General features: G+C 46.5%; 2 protein-coding genes and 1 long non-coding RNA gene across 4 annotated transcripts in view; 1 reads left to right on the top strand and 2 right to left on the bottom strand.

Annotated features, from left to right (window-relative positions):
* The window catches only part of GABBR2 (gamma-aminobutyric acid type B receptor subunit 2), a 3,493,747-nt gene that overhangs the window by 974,969 nt on the left and 2,492,998 nt on the right, over positions 1–25,780 (top strand). The window lies entirely within an intron of this gene.
* The window catches only part of LOC138281587 (uncharacterized), a 531,591-nt gene that overhangs the window by 472,766 nt on the left and 33,045 nt on the right, over positions 1–25,780 (bottom strand). The window lies entirely within an intron of this gene.
* Positions 1–25,780, bottom strand: part of LOC138283077 (uncharacterized) — a 187,658-nt gene that overhangs the window by 151,919 nt on the left and 9,959 nt on the right. Inside the window, exons 2-3 of the mRNA XM_069221227.1 lie at positions 7,531–7,652; positions 7,300–7,415 (exon numbers count right to left, since the gene is read on the bottom strand). Coding sequence (XP_069077328.1) covers positions 7,300–7,415; positions 7,531–7,652 — 238 coding nt within the window. The remainder of the gene's footprint in view (positions 1–7,299; positions 7,416–7,530; positions 7,653–25,780) is intronic.

Raw genomic sequence — 25,780 nt, forward strand, 5'->3', positions numbered from 1 at the left:
AGATCGAGTTACACAGTACCATCAAAGAACAAGGTGTCCAGTACCCATACCCACAGTCTATGCAGGGCTTGTCCTGCATTATTTCCACTGGAACTAAGCACAGGACAAAATGGAAGATTTGCCTGAAAGCTGTTTCAATAACTGCAGTAGGCTAACAGGAATGTTTGCTTTCATTTTTCTAGTTCAGGAGCAAAGAGATTCTGGGACAGATTTACAAAGCTTTTTTGCAAATTATACAGTTTGAGATTCCAAAATAGCTTTTCGATATGTATTATACAGTTTTTATGAATTAGTAAAGGGTTTCTCTCACAAAATGGGTTTACTGGCCTATACTGAATTGCAATTATGAAGGAGTGTGAAAGGGGCTTTCCTTCCTAATTGTCCTTGCAGTTGTGGTTGCAAACCATTGCACAGGTACCTATTCCTCAAAGAAGGTGGTAACTGATCCATTGGATAGCCTTCCCTCTTGGAAGTTCTGTTGTTAGCTCTCAGGGAGAGCAGGGGGACCTTCAAGAGGCAAGGGTATTCTTCTCCTGATGTATTCCCAAGCACAAGCTGTTTTTTTAAATGGAAAACCGGTTCGTTAGAGGAACAAGGGCTGCTTTAAAAACAAATAGCTTCCCATTTGGCAATGTGAAAACAGGAGTGTGTTCTGCTGTTTCTTGCATTCTGGTGTGTGTAGTTAGTCACAGGGGATCGCAAATGTTGACTTGCCTATTTAATATTTATTAAGCATATTGTTCTGCGACCCTCTGCAAGTGGACATTCTGCAATAGGATCTACTAGTACACAAAATTAAAGACTGGTTGCAAAAAGTCAGTGCAATTCGTGAACACTTTTTTTCGGCCAGAATTTTCGGACCTCAGGACCTCTGATAACTAATATGCTTTTTCAGTGTTGCATGCATGACTTGTCATTTTGGTTGGTCAGAAGAGGTGTGGGTGGGGAAATAGCATCATCCAAATATGAAAGCCCTGGTCGAAGAGGTGCTGTACCTGGAGCAAGCTGAAGCTCAACACGTTTTTCCTTATCAGACTTCGGTACTGGAAGATTTTCCAGTATGTGGCGTTCTCCCCAAAGGAGACCTTCCCCCAGGTCATTATTTATTGTAGGAGGTTCTATGTACAGTGGCTGAGCAGAGGTCCCTTCCATAATCATATTTGATATCTGTGTTTGATAGGTATCTTGGTGTCTTCCTCATATAGGTTCTATGTGTTTTGCAAGCACCTGAAATGTTTTTACAGGGCAGCAAAGCATCTGAAATTGTACCCAATTTTTCCAGTGAACCTCGAGCCCCACCATCCAGACCATGCTTGTCGGTACTCTGTTATTCCAGCTCAATCATACTGTTTCTCCCATCTAAAGGGACCCACACACCACTCTTCTAATTAACCTAATGCTCAGAGACGTGTTTGTGTAGTGCATTAGAACAATGTTTTATCTTAATGTATTCATTCATTCCCCTCATTTTTCACCAATGGTGCGGTTTGGTGTTCCAGTAGTATACACCACACTCAGCTCCCCCGATAAACGTCCTTCCTGCCCTCTTCGTTACTTGAATTGTTGTAGGTGACGGTACACAGTTCTTCTAAGAAAATAATCAGCAGATTGGGCTTGGTTCTGTAGTAGCTTTTTAGAGCGGAAATCAAAATGTCGCTGATACTGTTGTGAGTTCTGTTGTGGAAACTAATGGTACCCGCTATGAGCAAGAAAGTATGCATATCTTGTTTGCATACATGAGCATGATGTGTTTCTGTGGAGAAACCATGTTTCTGTATGTTTTAGCAACATTTACTGCATTGGAATAGTTGATGGGGGCTCCTTTAAGATTACCTGTAATCCCTGTTTTTGTTTAGCTGAGGTGTTGCAAAATTGTTCAATAAAACGGACTATGTTACCACATTGTCTCTTGTTTTTTCCAGAGAGAGACCCAGCCAAAAAGCATTATGCAATAATTGTTTTCACCTACTTCGCTCGCTGAATACAATGCTGGACAATATTTTATGCCCCAAGTGCTTTTTAAATTGATCACTGTTGAGAAGGAAAACTGCAAGCTGCTGTGTTCTTTAGAGATGTAGATGAGTAGACAAGACATATTCTTTATTACAACATGTTGTGTCTTAATGCCACAGCATTCAGAGCAGGCTTTTCCTACGAGTACTAAGCAAGCTACTGGTAACTCTCTTGGACGTCAATTCACCGAATTGCCAGGGGTAACGAAAGTGACATCACATGCCCTTTGACAACCACTTTCAGTGACACATACATACAAATGCACAGTTATGTACGCTGTCTCTCACATAAACACACTTTCACCCGCAAGCACACACACAACATCCTTTTAAAAGCATTTTTACTTACCTCAACTGCCATGGAAGGGCATATTCCAGCCAATTGTACTCCATTTTTATTACACTAAAAGTGAATGATATGCTATTATTCACTATTAGTGCCATAAAAAAATTGACAGATAAAAAAAGTGGAGCCTCAACTGAGGACTAGCTGCCACTGTGTTTCTGGCACTGTATTTGCCACCTCTAAGGCCAGGGGTTGCAAAGGCAGTGCCAAGGGTCGCATAGGACAAGCCAGGAGTTGTAGATGCGACCCTTGAACACCATAAATTACTGACGTCCACGGTAGCTCTCCAGTTACCCATAAGTAGCTCTCTTGTGTGATGCCCAGCCTATTAAATTAGAAGATTTTCCTTGGTTGAATTAACAAACTGAGAATTGTGTATTTTTTTTATGAAAATGTGTGTCTTTTCATATCTTGTAATTTTCGAAACAGATTTAAAGCTGATATTTGAGTTCTGGCTGTTATGTATTACTAATGAGAAAGCATTCCAAATCTACAACGATTTTTTTTACATTACTGATGGCAACACTGCACTGAGGTGATCATTGTTGGTAATCTTGCATAGGGTGGCTACCAATGTATCTTCACTGATGTGGTCATTATTACAATAATATTATTAGCAGTTTGGGATGATTTTCATTGAACATGGGTAGCTCTTATTACTTAACACGTTGGAGACCCCTCAATTAAAGTGTATAGTGAGTTGTCAAATCAGCTGTTAAGACAATAAAATAGCACTTAGTGCTTGATGTTGTCAAATGCAGCGGAGTAACCAATACGAACACAGCCTGCGAAATGATGCTGAGCAAAAAATCTCCAGCAGCACTTTATGCGTTACTAACAAAATAATCACTGTGCGGTTTTTAGCTGCTGCAATTTTTGGATTGAAAAGTGCTTGGAGTGTTGTTTTTTTCTGAAATATTCTGTGGGATATTGTCAACTGGTAGTTGTTCTCATAAGAAGGCAGCATTAAGGATACGCTCTAGGGAGAACAGGAGGGCCTACTGCACAAAGTGGAGTTTAATAATGAATTGGAAGTTGCGGCAAGTGTGCCCAGAGAAGGTTTTAAATCCTCTGTACTTATGTTCCTTTATGAGAGGATGAATAGTCTAAGTGTGTCGCTTAATGTATTGGCGGTGGACTCTTGGATATATCAGAGAATGTCTTCTGAATGACAGAGAAGCAACCTTGGTGATCGAGGACTATGGTCAAGGAGAAAGTCCCTATTTTGTGCCTGGATGTGTTATTATAGTTAATTGGTCTTTCATGCAGGCTTAAGGTGTACTACGCGAACCACTATAGATTCAATTAGCACCTTTTATATGAGGGTCTGTAGAGTCTGTTCATCAGTTATCCTGGTGCTTCCACAGAATTCCAACAATAGAGCTTGAGGTCTGAAAAGACAGTGATTTCTTTAAACTGTACTGAGAGCTGTTGGGCCTCATGTTTCAGGGAACAATATTTGAGGCCCTTTCAGCCATTAATGAGAAACAGTAGGCTCTTCTGACTTAGTCTAAAAAGGGTAAAGGTACAGAAGGTTTTCAACAGAACACCACAGGACGTGGCAGACACCATTTGGAAATGTGCTTTCTTTATATATGCAACCGCCAGAACATGCAAACATTTGCAGACCGACAAACTGCATTAAACACAATTCTTTGACTAGAAGTCAGCACACGTACTTTCTGGCTTTGTATATATGTCTCCATTTCATCAGCCCACGCACCATGCAAAGGGAAGCAGTCTGTACCAGCAGCCACATAGGTGCAACTTTGTGGAAGGACCTATGTAAAACAAACTAGTCATAAGCAGACATATCTGTAGTGTCATCATTTGAAAGATTTCATATGTACAACGTCGGTTCCATTCATGTCTGAACATAGGTTGTTGCCTAGATTATGTTTCGATTTTGGTAGCAATAACAAGGTGCTGCCCTACTAGTCGAACTCCATGTTTAGCTGATACTTTACTGTAAAACTAACAACCTGCCATTTCAGCGTCTGTGATCTTTGAGCAGGTCTGATAGAGTTTGTACTGTTTCCAATGACAAAGGGTCAAACCAAAAGTTATGGTGGTCGAAGACGCAGATGTGATCTTAACAGGAGACACCTTAAATAAGGGAGCTTGGGGAACCACTCAAGGGCAGTTAGTTTGCAATGGATCATATGTAGCTGTTATGTAAAATACTTGTCATATATTTTCAAATTTATGTCTAAAGAAGGTATGAAGGAGAACAGGTAAGGTTAGAAAAAAGACCATGCTTGGATGCAGTCGCCAGCCACAGAATCAAGCCCAATTAATTGTAATATTTTTTTAGAATGGTTACTGAATGTTGGTGGTTGAATTCAAGCATTCCTCTTTCGCTGCGTTTTATAAAATATTAACGTATTAACTGAATAATAGCATTTTGTGAGTTATCTTACCTTGTGAGTGAATTTGTGTAAAACATTTTCCCTGGACTCTATGGTTTTGTTTTTTCATATTTTAATATTAAGGTTGGCCCGGGAGGCATTATAAGTTTGCACTATGAAGTATTGGGTATAAAGCACTTAGATTGGCAGCTCCAAAGTGAAAGATCTTATTTTGAAAAAGCCTCCTCCTATTGATGTTGGCCAACTGAAAACTCGAGCCCAGTTGAAGGAATGAGCTTGGACGCTGCACATCTTAATTATAATTGCAATGAGAGATCTATCATCGGGTTGCGAAATAAATGCCATTATCATGGCTGAGACCTGATTTGAAACTTATCTGTAAACAATCTGACAGAGTTCCTTTACCGATTTTGGTGGATTGTTCTCTGAGTTTGAGCTACTTTAGGGCTGAAGAGGATTTTGTTTAAAGAGCGCCATCAATGTCTGCTATTTTCAGATCTCAGATGAAACAGTGCAGGGTGGATAGTAAGAGGAATATGTACGTATATTTTGTTAATCTAGCCAACTGCTTAATTTTCTGTAGGTTTGTCTTGCGTTTGTGTGGTCTCTCCAGTTGATCACACCGAGCTGTGATGTGGAGCGCCTAATGTCCTGCTTTTTTTCACTCACAGGACAAGCAAGAGAAACTTCAACAGCAGGCTCAAAGCTGCTCAACAAGACATCTCAGTTGGTCAGGCAAGGTTTCCAACTCTACGTTTCAGCCCTATTTTAGCTGTGAGCAGGCATCAGACGACTGCTAGGATTTGTCTACTGAAGCAATTGAGACACTTTGAAGACCTTGCCTATTCCAAACACCACAAATATGTTAAATTCACAATCTGCTTTAAAAAGTTTAAATTACTGTATCATCATGATTGCCCATTGTAGGTGGCCCAATAGATTTATCTGTACCCCCTTGATTATCCCTCCCAATGCTTGAAATGGAAAAATAGAAGTGCAGGTGCTCTCCTACCAGAGAGTACCTCCTTGTTTCTGAGAAGTGCCAGTACCCTCCAATTATAAGTCTTAAGTTTTTCTTGAGAAGTGCAGGTACTCTCCCACTCAAAATAAAAAAGTGCCGGAACTCAGTACCGGACAGAGCTGGGCCATTTAAAACACTGCTCCCTCCTAAAAATCAAGTTTAGAGACAACACTGTGAATACCGTGCACGCTGCTTTGAGCTGGGATCCTATCCCAGAGACTTTCGTTAAAAGACCTTGTTGAGCGTTTGTGCGCACGATCATGGGCAGCATTATGTAGTGTCCTGCTGGACACGTTCTAGTGTTTCACCAGCCACTCGGCTGAGGGCTGGCCTTACACTCACACCCCACACCCATCCAACACAGGCGTCACCAGTCAGGTGACCCTGCCAATAAAAAGGGCCAGTTCCTACAACCATGGTACCGTGTATATGTCAGTCATTTCAGTAGCATGAGGGCCTAGGGCCCCCTACACAACATTGGCAACAAGTTTGTTGGACCCCACGTGGCTGCAAGCAGGAACTTCGATGTTGTTCGTGAAGGAAAGAATGCCCCTGTATAAGGCACCCCTCGTCTGCCATCACAACAGCGATCTGCCAAGGAAAGCAGCTAAACTGAAAAGAGAGGAAGGCGCACTGCAGCCCCAGCCCACTGTAATATGGGGGGATGGTAGGGCCTGGCAACTGACCACATCATGTATGGCGGCCCGCAGCCCTGTGAAGACGGCTGCAGCAACATGAAGAGGAATGCAAAGGTGCTAAATCACACCAGCAAGGTAAAGCACCCGAGGCTGCCTCCGCCTCCCCCAGCAAGCACCCACGGTGCGGTGTAGCGGCCCGCAGCATCAGGAAAGGCTGCCGAGGCCCCAACGAAGACGTACGTGGTGCTGCTGCGCACCAAAGAAGAATCTGGAGAAGTGCTCAGGGCCACCCCCGCCCCAGCAATGCCTGACACTGACTCACAGCATCAAGGAAGGCTGCTGCGGCCGCTACACCAGAGCCGCAATGGTGCTGTTGCACACCAGGAGAAAAATGCCCGGGCCATCACCCCCTCTTTCAAATAATTATGCCAGAACTGCGGCCCGCAGCGTGAATGAAGGCTGCTGCTGCCGCAGAAGGGAAATGTGCTGTCATGCTCCATGAAAATATTATAAACCAATGGCCGGGGCCCGGCTGCCCCACCCCCAGGAAGGTAACGCAGCCCTCAGTGGGAGGGAGTGCTGCTGCAGCCACGCAGAGAGGTGCTGACAGGCACCAAGAAGACGCAAAGTGTCCTGGGACCATCTCCCCATCAAATCCCATGTCGGATGCCAGGAGGGCTCGCAGCATAGGCCCGTGATGGCCTGCCCCAACACAGCTGACCCCCACCACAGTTTTCCTGCCTGCACACCGCGAGGCTCGAAATAAAAATGTGTGCACTGCCCAGAGGTTTCCCCACTGGAAGTACCAGTCCCTTTCCACGAGGCTGTGTCTTTTGGTTGTGGGGGGAAAAAAAGAGGACAGAAGAAAAATAAAAAGAAGAGAGAAAGAAGAAATAAAGAAAACTGCACTTACCTGCAGTTCTGGGCACCAGCAGAAGCCCCCTCCTGCCTGATGAACTCCTCCCGGGCAGCATGGCTCCTCTCTGGCGTCTGATTTCCACAAACGAGGCCCGTAGGAGGAAAGACTGTCTTAAAGCTGAAAAGAACGCCACAGTGGCATCTAGTGGCCAAAGACAGGTACTGCACCCTTGCTTCTGTTTTAACAGGGAAACAAGCTTTGGTGAAAGCAACTTGACAGCAGCACCCCCAGAAAGTGACTGTGCCAGACCAACAGTGCGCCCACAGAAGGAAACGGCGCAGAAGACGGAGAGCGACATGTGCAACCGCTGCACAGCGAAGGAGAAGACAGCAGCTGTCCCAGCAAAGCTGCAACAATGGGAAATGGACTTAAGTGCCACGCGAGGCACTAGGAGAGCATGCATGGCCTGTGCAGCCCCTGGCGGCCATCCACCGCCACAAGAACGCCACATGCCCCAGCCGTGATAGACATCACTGCAAGATAAGAGAGGGACATGCCAGGCGTCAACAAAAGACACCCAGAAAGAAAAGAGATAATGTCAGAGGTGCACAGAGAGCTGGGCCACCAAAGCTGACAACACAGGCAGGAGCCTGAGAAGATGGACAGAGCACCCGATAACGTGACGTAACGCACGGGACAAGAGGCCGTGCCAGCCGGCCACACAGCAACAGAAGATGGCCACCATTGGCCCATCAGTGAGCAGGTGAGTAGAACTGACCAACCCTGCCAAGCAGATGGAGGCAGGAGTGAGCACCTCAACAGCGCAGTCTCGAGGTGAAAGAGTGGCACCCTCGAGCGAAGACATGGAGGAAGAGAACAGTGACCCTCCTGCCACGGAGCAGTCCACCAAGAAGATCCCAGAACGGACTAGACCGGCGAGAGGTCTGCCAGAAGAGCTGATCAAGTCCTACCCACAGGACAGGGGGAGCGACCCTTGACCCAAGGGTAGGTCGCTCCCCCTGCCGCTGCAGCTCCTCCAGGTTCCTGAGTTCCTGAGACCCACCTCACAGTAAGTCCCCCCCACCTCCCAGCCCCTCGCTCTGCCCCGCGCTATTCACCCTCTCTCCTGCTCCTGCTTCTTTTCTTCTTCTCTGTTCTTCCTCCTCGCTCCTCGTCTGTAATCTTCTTCTGTACTCTTCTTTTCCCCGTCTTCTCTCTTCTTCTCTTCTTCCTCATCTTCTTCCGTGGTCTTCTACCTTCTGTTCTTCGTTTTCTGTATCTTCTTCTGTGTTCTTCTGTGTTCTTCTGTTCTTCTGGTCTCCTGTTCTTCCGGTCTTCCTTTCTTCTGTTCTTCCGGTCTTCTGGTCTTCTGGTCTTCTGTTCTTCTGTTCTTCTGTTCTTCTGTTCTTCTGTTCTTCTGTTCTTCCGGTCTTCTGTTCTTCCGGTCTTCTGTCTTCTATCTTCTGCCTTCGGCTCTACTGCCTCCTCCGTCTTCTTCTCCCTGCGCCTGCCCTCCTGCTCCTGCCTCATCCCCCTCCCTCACTCGCCTCCCCCCTCTCTATCACCCCTATCTAACCCGTTCGCTATCTACCTCCCTCACTCCTCCTACCTACCTATCTCTCTAACCCACTATCTAACTCCCTCACTCTCCACCTCCTCCTATCTACCTATCTCTCTTATCTATCTATTTCTCTATCTATCGATTTCTCTATCTATCGATTTTCTCTATCTATTTCTCTATCTCTCCCCCCCTTCCCGCCACCCCCTCTATTACCTATCTTCCTATCCTCTCACTCCACCTCTCACCCTCACCCACCTCTACAACCCCCCTCCCCTATCTTCACAACCCTACTCCTATCTTTCTCCCTAATCTCCTAAACCTCCTAACACTCACCCCCCTCCACCCTTAAACCCCCCTCCCCCAGCTCTTCTCACTCTACCTGTCCCCCCGCTCCCTCGCGCTTTCCCGCCGCGACCTCCTGCACGCCCCCGCCAACCAGCTCCCATTCGCCCCCAGCTGACCCCTCCCCCCCCTCCTACCTCATATGGCGGCCGCTGCGCGACTGCGCAGCGGGTGCGCCGCTGGCGTGCCAGAGGCAAACCCGTCTGCGCCCGTCCGCGCCTGGCCCGCGCCCAGCGCCACGACCCCTGGTCCCCAGCTCTCCCAAGCCCCGCTGATCCGCTACGACCCCACCACCCTCCACGCCCTCAACCCAGGACGCTCCAACACCTGCTTCCAAGCTCACCCCAAACGCACCCATGGACCCTTCGCCTGCAACTCCGGCAAACGCATCTTCCACCACACAACTACCACAACCACAAGCCCACGCGCCATCAACCACCTCAAGTGCATCCTGGTCAACGCTCGTTCCGTCCACAAGCACGCCTCTGAACTCTGGGACCTCCTGGACTCCACAGCCCCGGACGTCGCCTTCATCACGGAGACCTGGATGAACGCCTCCTCTGCTCCAGACATCGCCACCGCCATCCCCGAAGGCTACTGTGGAATCGCATTTTACAGGTCTTAGGTATGCTATGCCTAGTGGACCCTGTGATACACAATGACAATCTCTGCACAGGCCTATCATTAAGTAAAGAGGCCTACAAATGTAATTCGCTACTGCTAGGAACGCATTATGTTGCAAGGCTTGCCCTCTGAACAGACATCATGAAAGATCCTCGTCATTGCATGCTAGCTGAAGCAATCTCCCTTCTGGAAAGTACCAGTCTGAGTACGTGATGTTCTCGAGTTCTGTCACAAGATGGACCATGTGATATTAGGCACGTAGGCCACCTTGTGTAAAATCCTTTTCTATGCTTTTTGTTACTATATATAGTATGATAGGAAAAACGACCTCAGCCATAATGGAGAAGTAGTCATGCGTCAATCATACGTCAAAGCCAAAGAACCAATAAGACGTTGAATTATGTTTGTGGTTTAATACTATAAAAGATCATGTATTACTTCCTTGTATTAGGCTGCTCGAGTGTACACTAGTACAGAGCATCCTCCATGTACATGTCTTTCTATTCTATCCCTAATAAATTGATATTATGTTTATCTAGAAGAGCTGGCTAACGGTCGTTTGTATCCTGAATGGGTGCTGAATAATTAAGCTTCTACATTTGGTGGAGAATGGAAGAATTGCGGTCTCGTTCAGCGAATAGTTTCCTTCAGCCCGGCTCCTGTTTCGGTTGGGGCGACAGCTGACCCATTGGACAGGGCCCCTCCTGCGACAGAGTCTGGAGCTGTCGTGAGTATCTATTGCTGCTTCGTGGTCCTGCTCTCGCTGTTTGCTCTACTGTTTTTCCGGTGTAAATATTGCGAAACAGGGAGGTAACTGGGGTGTTTCGTTAATATGTTTCCTGCATACAGTGGTTATGCATTTATGGTTAATATTTCTATTTTGCCGTACCCCTTAGCCAGCTTTTTGTAATGATATTTGTTTTTCTTCTCTGTCTCCGGTGGCATGCCAAGGGCATTTCTTCCTCTGTTGTCCTCTGTTGCGGGCTCCGATAATGCACCTCGTGAAAACATTCAGATAGTTAACTATAACCTTCCGCGGGCTGCTAGCATTCTGTGTTAATTTGGTTCTTCCATTGTATTACACCATTTCCTTCCTCCCTGCGCTGCAGCTGTATACTTAGAATAGCTTCCTGTATTTCATGTAGCTTGTTACTGTTAATAAAAGATGTCCGAGGAATAGAGGCAACTAGCGGTGTTGCTTCAGAACACAGCGCGAGTCGCTGTTTGCAGTCCCCAGCCGGAGGGGCTGGGGCGGATAACTCTGGCCAGAGAGGGTGTTGTGGGCGCCAAGCCAACCCCTGGTTAACAGGGCGTTGCCCAGATGTGAAATGGAATGGTAGAGGTCCGTTCCAGGTTCTATGTGTACATTTAAGAGGAACTGGCATGTGATGTCAGCATCCTTGTGTTTATAGGAGTGATAGTTGTTCATTCCAGTGGAGCAGGCAGGCTCTGTTTGTCGTGTTAAACAATTGTTATGTTATCTGTTTCCTGTGATATTGCAGCTCTTTGAACAATGCTTATGGCATATTGAACTATCGGCTACTCATGTGAAATGGTGTAAACTATAGATGCTCGTTTGATTACGTGTGTGTGTGTGAAAGTCGTTTTTGAGGTATAAATGGGTGGGTGTGTCTGAAAGTGGTTTTTGAGATATAAATAAGTGTGTGTGCGAAAGTGGTTTTGGATTGATGAAGGAAGGGTTGACAACAAGGTGGTGTACTGTAATTTATTTTGACTTCATGCATTTGCGATTTAGGATAAGAATTTTTAGAAAATTTAAGACTGGGTGGGTGGACTTATGGGCGACATAATACAGATTTTTATGACAATTGACTGATTTAATCTGCAAACATCACACAGTACAAACACCCCCCCTGCACTCACTACATATTGATACAAGGGTTGGGAGTAGGATCACCCCACAGGGCTAATTGTACTGTGACCCTTGTCTATGGTTCTGCCGTCACATGTGGTTGCTTGACTTGTTCACCGCTATTGCATTATCTGTGTGTCACTGGCCAAGGATCTGGTCCAGCTTCCAATATCATACAGCCGCACCCTGTCCCTCCTGACTATTCTGTCATCTCTTGATTCACCCCAAAGGACGCCAGTGTGGACGCCGTCACTAGCACCTTGGGTACTGTCTGATTTCAAACTTTTTGTGAGCTAAGGTGGACATGGCTGGCTGAAATTGTGGCATGGATGCAGACCGGTTTGCTTCCTGCTTTTACTAATCAATAATTGCGGCTGGCAAAGAGAGGCTGCGTGTGTGAATATACCCATTGTTATCCCTTCTGTGTCACGGGGTATGAGCAGTGTAAAAAAAAAATACACCGACATCCTACTGTTTTCTGGAACGATTGTAATTGTCTTCGTGTTATGTAACAAAAGGCTAGGGTAAGACAGTCACGAGGAACCCTCTTAGTAAAGGCAAAGTAGAGACACATCAACATAGCCCCAAAGACAGTCCAGCGTACCAAATAGAGGCGAAAGAAGGCCTATAGGCACTACTGTACTTAGACTTTGACTTTGCAAGGAAAATGACAGTAGTGTTTCTGTAGCTTTGCGGACATGTGTGGTGCTTTACAATGCTGCCTACATGCTAGTTGCATATGGGATGTGCATTGACTGTGGGGCTGTCCTGTATGTGGAGGATAAAAAAAAAAAAAAAAAGAGAAATAAATAAAGTGAACTGAAGAATGGTTTCCTCCACATGGTGGGGGGGCTGACAAGGGCAGGGAAGATTGGAGGACGGAAAAAAAAAAAAGAGAGATAATAGGGGCTTGTCAAGCTCTCTTCCTGTGACAAGTGCACAGTCACAGGAACAAAATATCGATTTTGTTTGAAGACATTTGGGAAATACAATACAGCGTGAGGGCACCACAGCAGGGACCAAACACTCTGAGCTGCCTCTACAACAGCAGGCAGAGACGGAACGTGAAAGCCGCACCCTGGAATGGCGTTTGATGGATGAGGAAGTGAAAAATAAAAGCAAAACGTAAGAGACCTTGTGAAAGAATTAGACAGTTATTCCATAGCCTGGGTAAAGAGGAAGTGGCTAATGCAATTAGAAAAAAAATGAACAGAAGTACGAACAGATATCAAATGAAATGGAAAAATGTATTGGCAAGGGGCGAGAGGGATCACACAATTTACTATGGGATATGTCCACGTATGCACACCACACAATCCATAACATCAAGATGTGGAAGGAGGTGCTCAGCAATACAAACACACAGCTGGAGATCACAAGAGACAGTCTCTCGACGTACATAAAAATGTACAGAGTTAAACAGAATAATAGCCATGGGAAGGGCTGCTTTGGAAGGATCTGGATACATTGTTTAGCATTATTGTACCATGAGATTGGTGGGAGGATTGTAAGAAGGCGATACACTGGCCTGAAATATGTGGCCACTACTCCAATTACTACACTATAATTTGACACTACACTGAGTATGGGAAAGGTTTGCAAGTAGACAAGGGATGGCTGTAACATGCTTACACACTGTAGAAAATTTAAGTTTAATTGTTAAGTTATGACACGTAATAAGACACAAAATTCAGACTTTATTACTTGTTATTTGCTTTAAAAGTACTGCAAAGAGCATTGTACAGCAAAAATAAAAGCGTCAAGATAACTCCAGTGATTAATGTACCTGCTGGGGAGGAATGAGAGTTTTGGACAGTGGCAGTGGATGGCACAGTGGGTTACTGCTTTTGTCACAGAGATTCTTTAGTTACTGTACAGTTCATAATAGTAATCTAGCACATTGAGCTATGAACTGCAATTAAGGAGCTGCATGCCAACTGCATAGCACAAATTAGAAAGCTGTTTTTTCCCAGTCTTTCATTTTAAAGTGCTGTAAAGTGCTCCAACACCTACACTGGTATGAGAGATGCTATAATAAAAATTAATTAAATGTGACAAAAAGGATAGGGAGAGAAGAGAGGCACTTATGGTTAAAAATTGAAAAGTTGGTCGCCAAGATGCAGCACCAACATTTCCAATAAAATGTTTAGATTTTTGCATATTTTTTCAATATAAAAAGAATGATTTCATGTTTGAAATTTAAATTGTGCAAATTGCTTGGGGGTACCTGGCTTCCAGTAACGTTTCACTGGTGGTCCCCAGGAGTAAAAAGGTTAGGAACCACAGGTGTACAACAAATTAGAACTTTCTTATGTAGGGATTACATTTAAAAATATTTGACCCATGCAAAGGTTGCCAAAATTCTTACAGTGAACAAATTTAGTCTGGAGGGAACAGAGGATTCATTTGCAGCAGTTAACAATATGTTGTCAGGAGTGTAGAATTTTATAAAATGTCTAAATTGTCCATGGGACAGTTTGTGTCATCAGTCTACTTGTCCTGTAAAAAGACATGCATATTTTCCTCCTGCTAAAATGGTGTTTACAAATATTGTCTAGGAGTTCGATTTCCTGGTCTGCCTCATTAAATGCTAGCTCATGTATAAAAGCTGTAAATTTGCACTAATGCAGGAACAGATACCATGGGTGTACTTTGTGATTTTCTTTGAGAATTCTGCCATAAAATGGTTATCACAGATCTTTTGTTATTTGAATTCTGTCTCTCTGTTTATTGGCTGGCTTCAGTGGTAGTGACACCATTCTGCTCTTCCATACGAAGAATATTGGCACAAAGTAGTTTTGGCACAAAGTAGTTTTGTTCATGCCAGGAACTACTATGGCAATGTGTAACTTTGATGAAAAGGTTACATTGATCTTTCCTGTTATGAATATAAATGTTGGAAATACCACCATGCATCCGCACATTTTACTAAATGATGCTTCAAAGAAATGACACCTAAAATATCATGGTAGTTTAGCAGAATGTTTCTTTCCTAGTTACATTGTTTGTGAAGGTATTTTGAAAGGAAGGAATAACAAAATTTTGCTTTCGAGCTTCTGCAGATATTTGCATCTGATGAGAGAGCATTCTGGAAGAATTGTGCTGGGCATTTGTTTACGGTAGTTCCATACCTGGTTGTGTATTTCTTCATAGCTCTATAGAGTACATACTAATAATTTAGTCATGTTCAATGAAAGAAGAGATATAGAAATTAAAAGAAGTGTTAAATGTGATGAATTGTAAATAATATAAGTAAATAAGAGATATATAAAAATGTGGGTTATTGTTGGGGTGTAGAGTGAGTTAATTATGTGATAACAAACTTCTACTAAGGTGTATTGATATTTAAAATAAACACATTAGTGCAGTAATAATGATTACACATGACGTGTTAGTGACTGATCGAGACTTAATGAGAGGCTAAAAAAAATAACACAAGTGGATGTTTAAACATCTGCAGTACATGTAGTATGTTGAAGTCATGTGAGTGCAACCAGGGTGTCAAAAGGGCAATGAATGGGTATAAATGCAGCACATTTGTCACAAATGTGTTTTATTTTTATGGTATTTTATTTTGTGCATTTATCTGCCAGGTCCCGTCCCTATATTAAATTGTAGCAGTTAAGATTACCTTCCCCATTTCTGAAAACCACAGACTCTGGGCATGACTCCAAGGGCAAAGCCACGGATTGTTGCGATATGTTACCATGACGTTCCAAGTAGAAATGTAAAATAAATGTACAGCTGAATGGAATAGGATTTTTTTTTTATATACACCCTGGACGCAGGATGTATGTATCTACGTAGGAGTATTTTTCTATCCATGTTTTTCCCTAGGTTTCAGAACATGGACGAGAAGATGTGGTTTCTGTATCCGTCTGTCTATGTTACGTTTTATGTTTTCATAATTAATGGGAGTCTTCCGTGGTACATCTTAAATGAGCGCAGTGAAATGGATTGCCTTCATGTGTTGGTAGATTGCAACTAAATATTCTCAAAAACTGGTTTTGGGTATTGAAAATACCTATATTAGGATAGAGTTATTACTACCTTAGGATGTGCTATGTAGTACTGCAATACAGCTATGAGTAATATACCTCTGATGATGAGGGTGCCAAATATAAATAAATAAAATAAATATAATATCTTAAAGGAACATCAGCATTTCAGAACATCACACTTGTACGAGAAAGGGGAAGTGACTTCTGATGGCGGTGATGCCTGCAAAGTCCCAACCCTTCCAGCATTGATGCAGATATTCTGGGTGTTGAAATAGAATAATAGGATACAATGCTATGTTAAAAAATTATACTGGCTGTATACCAGTGTAACATGTGTTTTCGCCTGACCTTTGGATCACCATTTGTTTGGTGAAATAGTTTGTGTGAATATTCCACTGTTACTGAGTGTAATTGTTATTTATTTTTTAGTGTTTATTTGAGTTTAAGAGTGTGCTAGTTACCCCATAAACAAGTCAGATATGTCCCTTTATAAGATTTTGTGCATCTGCTGAGCGGTTCTAGATTGATGCAATACCGCTTGCTTCATTGGTCAAGAAAGGCACCCTTGACAAAGTTGTCAAAGTGAGCACCGACTGAGATACTGTTTGACTGGCCTATGAACATGTCTGGTGCTGAGAAGTTATTATCTGATAGGACATTTTGACAGCAGTTTGCCTTACCTTCAGCATTAGGTGCTGCAGGCCCTTCCTGGCTGGACAGCACTACCTGGACATGATCTCCAACAGGGAGATTGGGCTTGGGTCTCCTGAAAAGTAGGAGGGAATGACCTCCTGGATCCACAGCTATTACACCAAGAAGGTACACCACCGGAACACAACTGCATCCTGTAGACTGGGTGTGGGTAAAGGCCACACCAGACGTCACTGCCTTCAACTACGGTGGAGGGGACCATACCAAGTCCTGTTGACAACAGCCACAGCAGCCAAGTGTGAGGGCATCACATCCTGGGTCCATACCTCACACACCAAGAAGGCCGCTGGACCAAAGGACGACCAGCCGCCAACAAAGTTGCCGATGAGAGTAATGCCACCTTCACCACAGCGGTACAACCTTCGTTCGACAAGCGCCACCAGTCAACACTGACGGAACTGCTCGTGCTACACTCCCACAGGAGTCGGAGAGTGTAAGCGGGTTCCCCAGTACACCAGAGCATTGTTCTTGGACTGCTCGTGCTGCAACCCCACAGGAGTCGGAGGGTGCAAGCGGGTCCTCAAGACACCAGGATATTCTTTCAGAACTGCTCGTGCTACTCTCCACAGGAGTCGGAGGGTCAAGCAAGGCCACTTAAGTATTAAAGACATCAGGATATAAATGAACAGAATACTAAAAGTCCGCTAGAAAAATTTGCGCCAAGAGGTACAGATCCCAGTCCTACGGAAGCGGCTGGTCACTAGGATCAGTGCGGTTTGTAGCCCCATTGGGAGGTGCCTCTTCCAATTAGGAATACAGCAAAAATAGGACAAAAGGGCCATCCCTCTGGTCAGTGGACTATCGCACCAAACTCCCTTAGAACTGGACACTGGGATTCATCTCTTTATACTCTGCATAACTACAAGTGTCAAATAGCATTCAACGTCGCCCCGAAAATATACAGAAGGAATAGACTACTCGTGTGGCACTCCTACAGGAATAAGGAGGTACCAAAGGTTACATACCAATAGAACTGGTTTCAAGTGCTAGCCACATCTGACCACACCCTATAAGGCGACATGGATTTAAGATTACAACATAAGAAAAAGGAGCAGAAGAAGTGGCCTGTGGTGGTCACAGCATTACTCACCCCAGTAGCAGCTATAGTAATAACAACAATACTGATAGTATATAAAGACGACATACACATTCCATGGCTCGACCAGGAACACTACATCCCCAAAAATGGCCAAGGTGAAAGAACAACAGGTGGTGAGAACAACAATATCTCAAAATAACATGAGAGGGTGGAGGATAAAACAAAATGGGTGAAATATACAAAATGGAAAGAAGATGGAGAAGATTATAAGGACAATACATTTGTGCAAATGGTATCAATGTACAAAGAACTAGCAAATGTGTCTGATTGTTATATAGGTACCCACCTACCGACCACTAGCCAGGAGAAAAGAAATTACACTTAAATGCCCCTCACAGAATTCGTGGCACGTAACATATTAGATAATATGTTAGGGGGAAATTTAAAAGGAATGAGTACAGGGAAAAGAAAAAAAAAAAAAAAAGGAGAGAATAAGAGAAAATATAAACAAAGGAGAAATGAGGAGAAAAAGGGATGAGTATGGTTTGGAAGATGAACCTTATGTAGGTGATATGCAAGGACAATTGGTAGAAAGAGTGTCAAATAAATTGAAGGAAGAAGATAGAAGGAGAAGAAAGAAGTGTAGGAGATTAGAATTTAAAAAAAAAAAAGAAGAAGAGAATGTATTGAATGCATTTACAACAGAAAGAGGGAAGGGTTACACTGAAAGGGATCATGGCTCAGAACAACGAATACCATGCCTGGCCATAGATACAGAAATAAAGGCACCATGGTGTTTAAAATGCTCAAGAGGTAACGCAGACACTAGCAAACACAGAATTGATGTGGGACATAGTATTTGCAATACAACATTGAGCCTGGACTACAAAAGAAATGACACAACAGGCTTGTCCATAGGCCTGACACCTCCCAAAGGAATATTTATTATATGTGGGACATCTGCATTTTTTTAAATTGCCAGCAGGTTGGCAAGGTACCTGCTACTTAGCATTTGTGCTACCAAAAATGGCACATAGAACAGAATTACAGAAGGGGGAAAAGAGAACACTTGGCGGGGTGCGCAGGAAGAGGACACCAACGTGGGGAATATAAGAAAGGAAATAGAGGATAGAAAAAAAGGAAGAAGAAGGAGCTGGGAAAGTGGCAGATGGGACAGACGTCAGAGGAATGCTGGATCGAGTAGCAGCATGGTTCAGGGGTTGGGGTACCTGGTTGGTAGAGGTACTAGCGATAGGGATCGTGGCACTGATAACGATATGTGTGCTCATACCAGTTTGTCCATCCTTCCTGGCCCTACTCTTGAAAAAAAAAAAAAATAGAAACTGTCACCAGAAACACACACATTATCAAAGAAAAAGATATAAGGATGACAACAGGGACAAGCAAGAGGTATAAATGAGAGAAATACACCATGACCCTTAGATTTGTCATTGAGTATCAGAGGGCGGAATGTGGAATCGCATTTTACAGGTCTTAGGTATGCTATGCCTAGTGGACCCTGTGATACACAATGACAATCTCTGCACAGGCCTATCATTAAGTAAAGAGGCCTACAAATGTAATTCGCTACTGCTAGGAACGCATTATGTTGCAAGGCTTGCCCTCTGAACAGACATCATGAAAGATCCTCGTCATTGCATGCTAGCTGAAGCAATCTCCCTTCTGGAAAGTACCAGTCTGAGTACGTGATGTTCTCGAGTTCTGTCACAAGATGGACCATGTGATATTAGGCACGTAGGCCACCTTGTGTAAAATCCTTTTCTATGCTTTTTGTTACTATATATAGTATGATAGGAAAAACGACCTCAGCCATAATGGAGAAGTAGTCATGCGTCAATCATACGTCAAAGCCAAAGAACCAATAAGACGTTGAATTATGTTTGTGGTTTAATACTATAAAAGATCATGTATTACTTCCTTGTATTAGGCTGCTCGAGTGTACACTAGTACAGAGCATCCTCCATGTACATGTCTTTCTATTCTATCCCTAATAAATTGATATTATGTTTATCTAGAAGAGCTGGCTAACGGTCGTTTGTATCCTGAATGGGTGCTGAATAATTAAGCTTCTACATTACAAGATCTCCAGAAAAGACCGCATCAACCAAGTAGGAGGAGGTATCGCCATCGTCTTCAAAGACTCCATCAGCGTCACCACCTCCACCGAAGACACCCCTCTCGCCGCTGAACACCTGCATTTTCAGATTCGCACCGACCTGAGGACCACCCTCAGAGGATCCCTCGTCTACCGTCCTCCCGGACCGCGCGCCCCATTCAGCGACGCCATCGCTGACTTCATCTCCCCGCACGCCCTCGCCTCACCGGACTACATCCTCCTAGGTGACCTCAACTTTCATCTGGAACAAAACAACGACCCCAACACCACCACCCTGCTCGACAACCTCGCCAACATCGGCCTCAAACAACTGGTGAACACCGCCACCCACATCGCCGGACACACGCTCGACCCTATCTTCTCCGCCAGCAAACACATCTTTTTCAGCCACACCTCCGCTCTACACAGGACCGACCACAGCTGTGTCCACTTCACATTCCGACGCGAGACCCGCCACCTCCGCACTCAACCCGTCCCTCGTCGACAGTGGAACAAGATCCCCGAAGAGCAACTCTTCTCCGCACTCGCCGCCAACCAACCCACCCTCACCACCGACCCCAACGACGCAGCCCTCAGCCTCACAAACTGGATCTCCAACTGCGCAGACAACCTTGCTCCCCTCAAACGCACGCATCGACAGACCAACACCAAAAACCCTCTCTTGTTCTCTGACACTGTAAGGAAATGCCTCCTTGGCATGGTTGCCCCCTGACTTTTTGCCTTTGCTGATGCTATGTTTACAATTGAAAGTGTGCTGAGGCCTGCTAACCAGGCCCCAGCACCAGTGTTCTTTCCCTAACCTGTACTTTTGTATCCACAATTGGCAGACCCTGGCATCCAGATAAGTCCCTTGTAACTGGTACTCCTAGTACCAAGGGCCCTGATGCCAAGGAAGGTCTCTAAGGGCTGCAGCATGTCTTATGCCACCCTGGAGACCTCTCACTCAGCACAGACACACTGCTTGCCAGCTTGTGTGTGCTAGTGAGGACAAAACGAGTAAGTCGACATGGCACTCCCCTCAGGGTGCCATGTCAGCCTCTCACTGCCTATGCAGTATAGGTAAGACACCCCTCTAGCAGGCCTTACAGCCCTAAGGCAGGGTGCACTATACCATAGGTGAGGGTACCAGTGCATGAGCATGGTACCCCTACAGTGTCTAAACAAAACCTTAGACATTGTAAGTGCAGGGTAGCCATAAGAGTATATGGTCTGGGAGTCTGTCAAACACGAACTCCACAGCACCATAATGGCTACACTGAAAACTGGGAAGTTTGGTATCAAACTTCTCAGCACAATAAATGCACACTGATGCCAGTGTACATTTTATTGTAAAATACACCCCAGAGGGCACCTTAGAGGTGCCCCCTGAAACTTAACCGACTATCTGTGTAGGCTGACTAGTTTTAGCAGCCTGCCACAAACCGAGACATGTTGCTGGCCCCATGGGGAGAGTGCCTTTGTCACTCTGAGGCCAGTAACAAAGCCTGCACTGGGTGGAGATGCTAACACCTCCCCCAGGCAGGAATTGTCACACCTGGCGGTGAGCCTCAAAGGCTCACCTCCTTTGTGCCAACCCAGCAGGACACTCCAGCTAGTGGAGTTGCCCGCCCCCTCCGGCCAGGCCCCACTTTTTGGCGGCAAGGCCGGAGAAAATAATGAGAAAAACAAGGAGGAGTCACTGGCCAGTCAGGACAGCCTCTAAGGTGTCCTGAGCTGAAGTGACTCTAACTTTTAGAAATCCTCCATCTTGCAGATGGAGGATTCCCCCAATAGGGTTAGGATTGTGACCCCCTCCCCTTGGGAGGAGGCACAAAGAGGGTGTACCCACCCTCAGGGTTAGTAGCCATTGGCTACTAACCCCCCAGACCTAAAACACGCCCTTAAATTTAGTATTTAAGGGCTACCCTGAACCCTAGAAAATTAGATTCCTGCAACTACAAGAAGAAGGACTGCCCAGCTGAAAACCCCTGCAGCGGAAGACCAGAAGACGACAACTGCCTTGGCTCCAGAAACTCACCGGCCTGTCTCCTGCCTTCCAAAGATCCTGCTCCAGCGACGCCTTCCAAAGGGACCAGCGACCTCGACATCCTCTGAGGACTGCCCCTGCTTCGAAAAGACAAGAAACTCCCGAGGACAGCGGACCTGCTCCAAGAAAAGCTGCAACTTTGTTTCCAGCAGCTTTAAAGAACCCTGCAAGCTCCCCGCAAGAAGCGTGAGACTTGCAACACTGCACCCGGCGACCCCGACTCGGCTGGTGGAGATCCGACGCCTCAGGAGGGACCCCAGGACTACTCTGATACTGTGAGTACCAAAACCTGTCCCCCCTGAGCCCCCACAGCGCCGCCTGCAGAGGGAATCCCGAGGCTTCCCCTGACCGCGACTCCTTGAACCTAAAGTCCCGACGCCTGGGAGAGACCCTGCACCCGCAGCCCCCAGGACCCGAAGGACCGGACTTTCACTGGAGAAGTGACCCCCAGGAGTCCCTCTCCCTTACCCAAGTGGAGGTTTCCCCGAGGAATCCCCCCCTTGCCTGCCTGCAGCGCTGAAGAGATCCCGAGATCTCTCATAGACTAACATTGCAAACCCGACGTTTGTTTCTACACTGCACCCGGCCGCCCCCGCGCTGCTGAGGGTGAAATTTCTGTGTGGGCTTGTGTCCCCCCCGGTGCCCTACAAAACCCCCCTGGTCTGCCCTCCGAAGACGCGGGTACTTACCTGCAAGCAGACCGGAACCGGGGCACCCCCTTCTCTCCATTCTAGCCTATGCGTTTTGGGCACCACTTTGAACTCTGCACCTGACCGGCCCTGAGCTGCTGGTGTGGTGACTTTGGGGTTGCTCTGAACCCCCAACGGTGGGCTACCTTGGACCAAGAACTGAACCCTGTAAGTGTCTTACTTACCTGGTAAAACTAACAAATACTTACCTCCCCTAGGAACTGTGAAAATTGCACTGTGTCCACTTTTAAAACAGCTAATTGTGAATAACTTGAAAAGTATACATGCAATTTTGATGATATGAAGTTCCTAAAGTACTTACCTGCAATACCTTTCGAATGAGATATTACATGTAGAATTTGAACCTGTGGTTCTTAAAATAAACTAAGAAAAGATATTTTTCTATATAAAAACCTATTGGCTGGATTTGTCTCTGAGTGTGTGTACCTCATTTATTGTCTATGTGTATGTACAACAAATGCTTAACACTACTCCTTGGATAAGCCTACTGCTCGACCACACTACCACAAAATAGAGCATTAGTATTATCTATTTTTACCACTATTTTACCTCTAAGGGGAACCCTTGGACTCTGTGCATGCTATTCCTTACTTTGAAATAGCACATACAGAGCCAACTTCCTACAGACACCCTCAAAGAATCAAAGAAAACTTGTCGCGCTCTCGAGAAGGTCTGGCGCAAGGACCACACCGCTGACAACATGACCGCCCTCAAGAACGCTACCCGCGAACACCACCACCTGATCCGCGCTGCTAAAAGGAACTTTTTCACCGACAGACTGGACAAAAACAGCCACAACAGCAGAGAACTCTTCAGCATCGTCAAGGAGTTCTCCAACCCCAACGCCGTCACGCCCTCACAGGATTTGTGCGAATCCCTCGCCACCTTCTTCCACTGCAAGATCAGCGACCTCCACAACAGCTTCGGACACCAGACCCAACCAAACACCACCGAACTCGCACCCCCGACCATCACCCTCAACAACTGGACCCACATCAACACTGAAGAAACCAAATCCACCATGAACTCTATCCACTCCGGCGCCCCTTCGGACCCCTGCCCTCACTTCATCTTTAACAAAGCCGACGACATCATCGCCCCGCACCTCCAGGCCGTCATCAACTCTTCTTTTTCTTCTGCTACCTTCCCCGAATGCTGGAAACACGCCGAAGTCAACGCCCTACTAAAGAAACCTACGGCTGACCCGAGCGACCTGAAAAACTTCCGCCCCATCTCACTCCTGCCTTTCCCAGCCAAGGTAATAGAGAAGACCGTCAACAAACAGCTGACCACCTTCCTGGAAAACAACAACCTGCTCGACCCTTCATAAACAGGATTCCGAACCAACCACAGCACGGAAACCGCCCTCATCTCAGTCACAGACGACATCAGAACCCTGATGGACAACGGTGAAACAGTCGCCCTCATTCTCCTCGACCTTTCGGCTGCCTTCGACACCGTCTGTCACCGCACCCTAATCACCCGCCTCCGCTCCACCGGGATCCAAGGCCAGGCCCTGGACTGGATCGCCTCCTTCCTCTCAAACCGTTCCCAAAGAGTTTACCTCCCTCCGTTTCGCTCAGTACCCACCGAGATCATCTGCGGCGTACCCCAAGGCTCATCACTCAGCCCGACACTCTTCAATGTCTACATGAGCCCCCTCACCAACATCGTACGTAAGCACGACATCATCATCACCTCCTACGCCGACGACACCCAACTTATACTCTCCCTCACTAAGGACCCCGCCAGCGCCAAGACCAACCTACAAGAGGGTATGAAGGACGTTGCAGATTGGATGAGGCTCAGCCGCCTAAAGCTGAACTCTGAAAAAACGGAAGTCCTCATCCTCGGCAACACCCCGTCCGCCTGGGACGACTCCTGGTGGCCCACGGCCCTCGGCACCGCACCGGCCCCCGCAGACCACGCCCGCAACCTCGGCTTCATCTTGGACCCTCTTCTCACCATGACCAAGCAAGTCAACGCTGTGTCCTCCGCCTGCTTCCTCACCCTCTGCATGCTCCGCAAGATCTTCCGCTGGATCCCCGCCGACACTAGAAAAACCGTGACCCACGCCCTCGTCACGAGCCACCTGGACTACGGCAACACCCTCGACGCTGGAACCACAGCCAAACTCCAAAATCGCCTGCAACGCATTCAAAACGCCTCGGCCCGCCTCATCCTCGACGTACCCCGCAACAGCCACATCTCCGCACACCTGAGACACCTGCATTGGCTCCCAGTCAGCAAAAGGATCACCTTTCGACTTCTCACCCACGCACAAAAAGCCCTCCACGACAAGGGACCGGAATACCTCAACCGACGCCTCAGCTTCTACGTCCCCACCCGCCTCCTCCGTTCCTCTGGCCTCGCACTCGCTTCCGTCCCTCGCATCCGCCGCTCCACGGCGGGTGGGAGATCTTTCTCCTTCCTGGCGGCCAGAACCTGGAACTCCCTCCCCACCAGCCTCAGGACCACCCAGGACCACTCCGCTTACCGGAGACTCCTAAAGACCTGGCTTTTCGAGCAGCAGTAACCCCCTCTTTCCCCTAGCGCCTTGAGACCCGCACAGGTGAGTAGCGCGCTTTATAAATGTTAATGATTTGATTTGATTTGAGGACTCAGCCTGAAGAGGCTGCAACAAATCAAGATGCAGAGAAAGGAAAGGTCCAGGTGACGCCACATGCGACCTGTGGCACGACACCACATCAAGGAAGAAAGAGGAGAAGAGAGCGTGGCACTATGCCACAACAAGAAAGGACGAGAAGAAGAGGAGTGTGACAGACCGGTCACACCACAGATCAACTCCATCACAGGTGCGCAAGTGGAAGGAAGAAGAGCAACATAACTGAGGACTTGTGGGAGCAGATAAGAAGGTATCCATCAACAAAAGACAGCCACCGGGGTGAGCTGATGTAACTGAAGACAGCTACGTGGGTGGACCCCCATGCTTCTCAGTGCGACCGTCCTGCCACTTGTCACCGGCTGCTTAGCTGTGATGGCATCCCTGTCGCCAATTACACAGGCCAGGCAAGACCACCAGTGGCCACGATGTCAATCAAATGATCTTTCCGCCAACGAAGCCCCGCCACCTGTTTGATCTGCAGAAGGATGAAAAACAGATCATCTTCTTGATGAGGTGCATTGCCCAACCACCAAAGGAGCACAGCACCACCTGAGTGGAACCAGAGTTAGCAACAAAAACCGATGCTGACCAGTCATATCTGGCAACCTGGAAATTTACCACCTGAACACCTGCCATGAGCCCCGTGAACCAGACAGCTGCTGGTGAGAGCAGAGCAGACCATTTGGACCATCCACCCTGGGGTTGCACAAGACTTGGACGTGGCCCTGTTGGGAGTTCAGTGCGACTTCCTTTGGTGCGGCCTATGTTGGCCCGCACAGCCCACACAGTCCTGTGGCAATCCAGGGGCAAAGGCCTCCAGGGAATTCCAGTGAGAGAGGACTCCTGATGCCTCTGAGACAGCTCCACGTCAGGCATCGGGAAGCA

This window comes from Pleurodeles waltl, chromosome 2_2 (genome assembly GCF_031143425.1).
Source record: "Pleurodeles waltl isolate 20211129_DDA chromosome 2_2, aPleWal1.hap1.20221129, whole genome shotgun sequence".
Lineage (NCBI taxonomy): Eukaryota > Metazoa > Chordata > Amphibia > Caudata > Salamandridae > Pleurodeles > Pleurodeles waltl.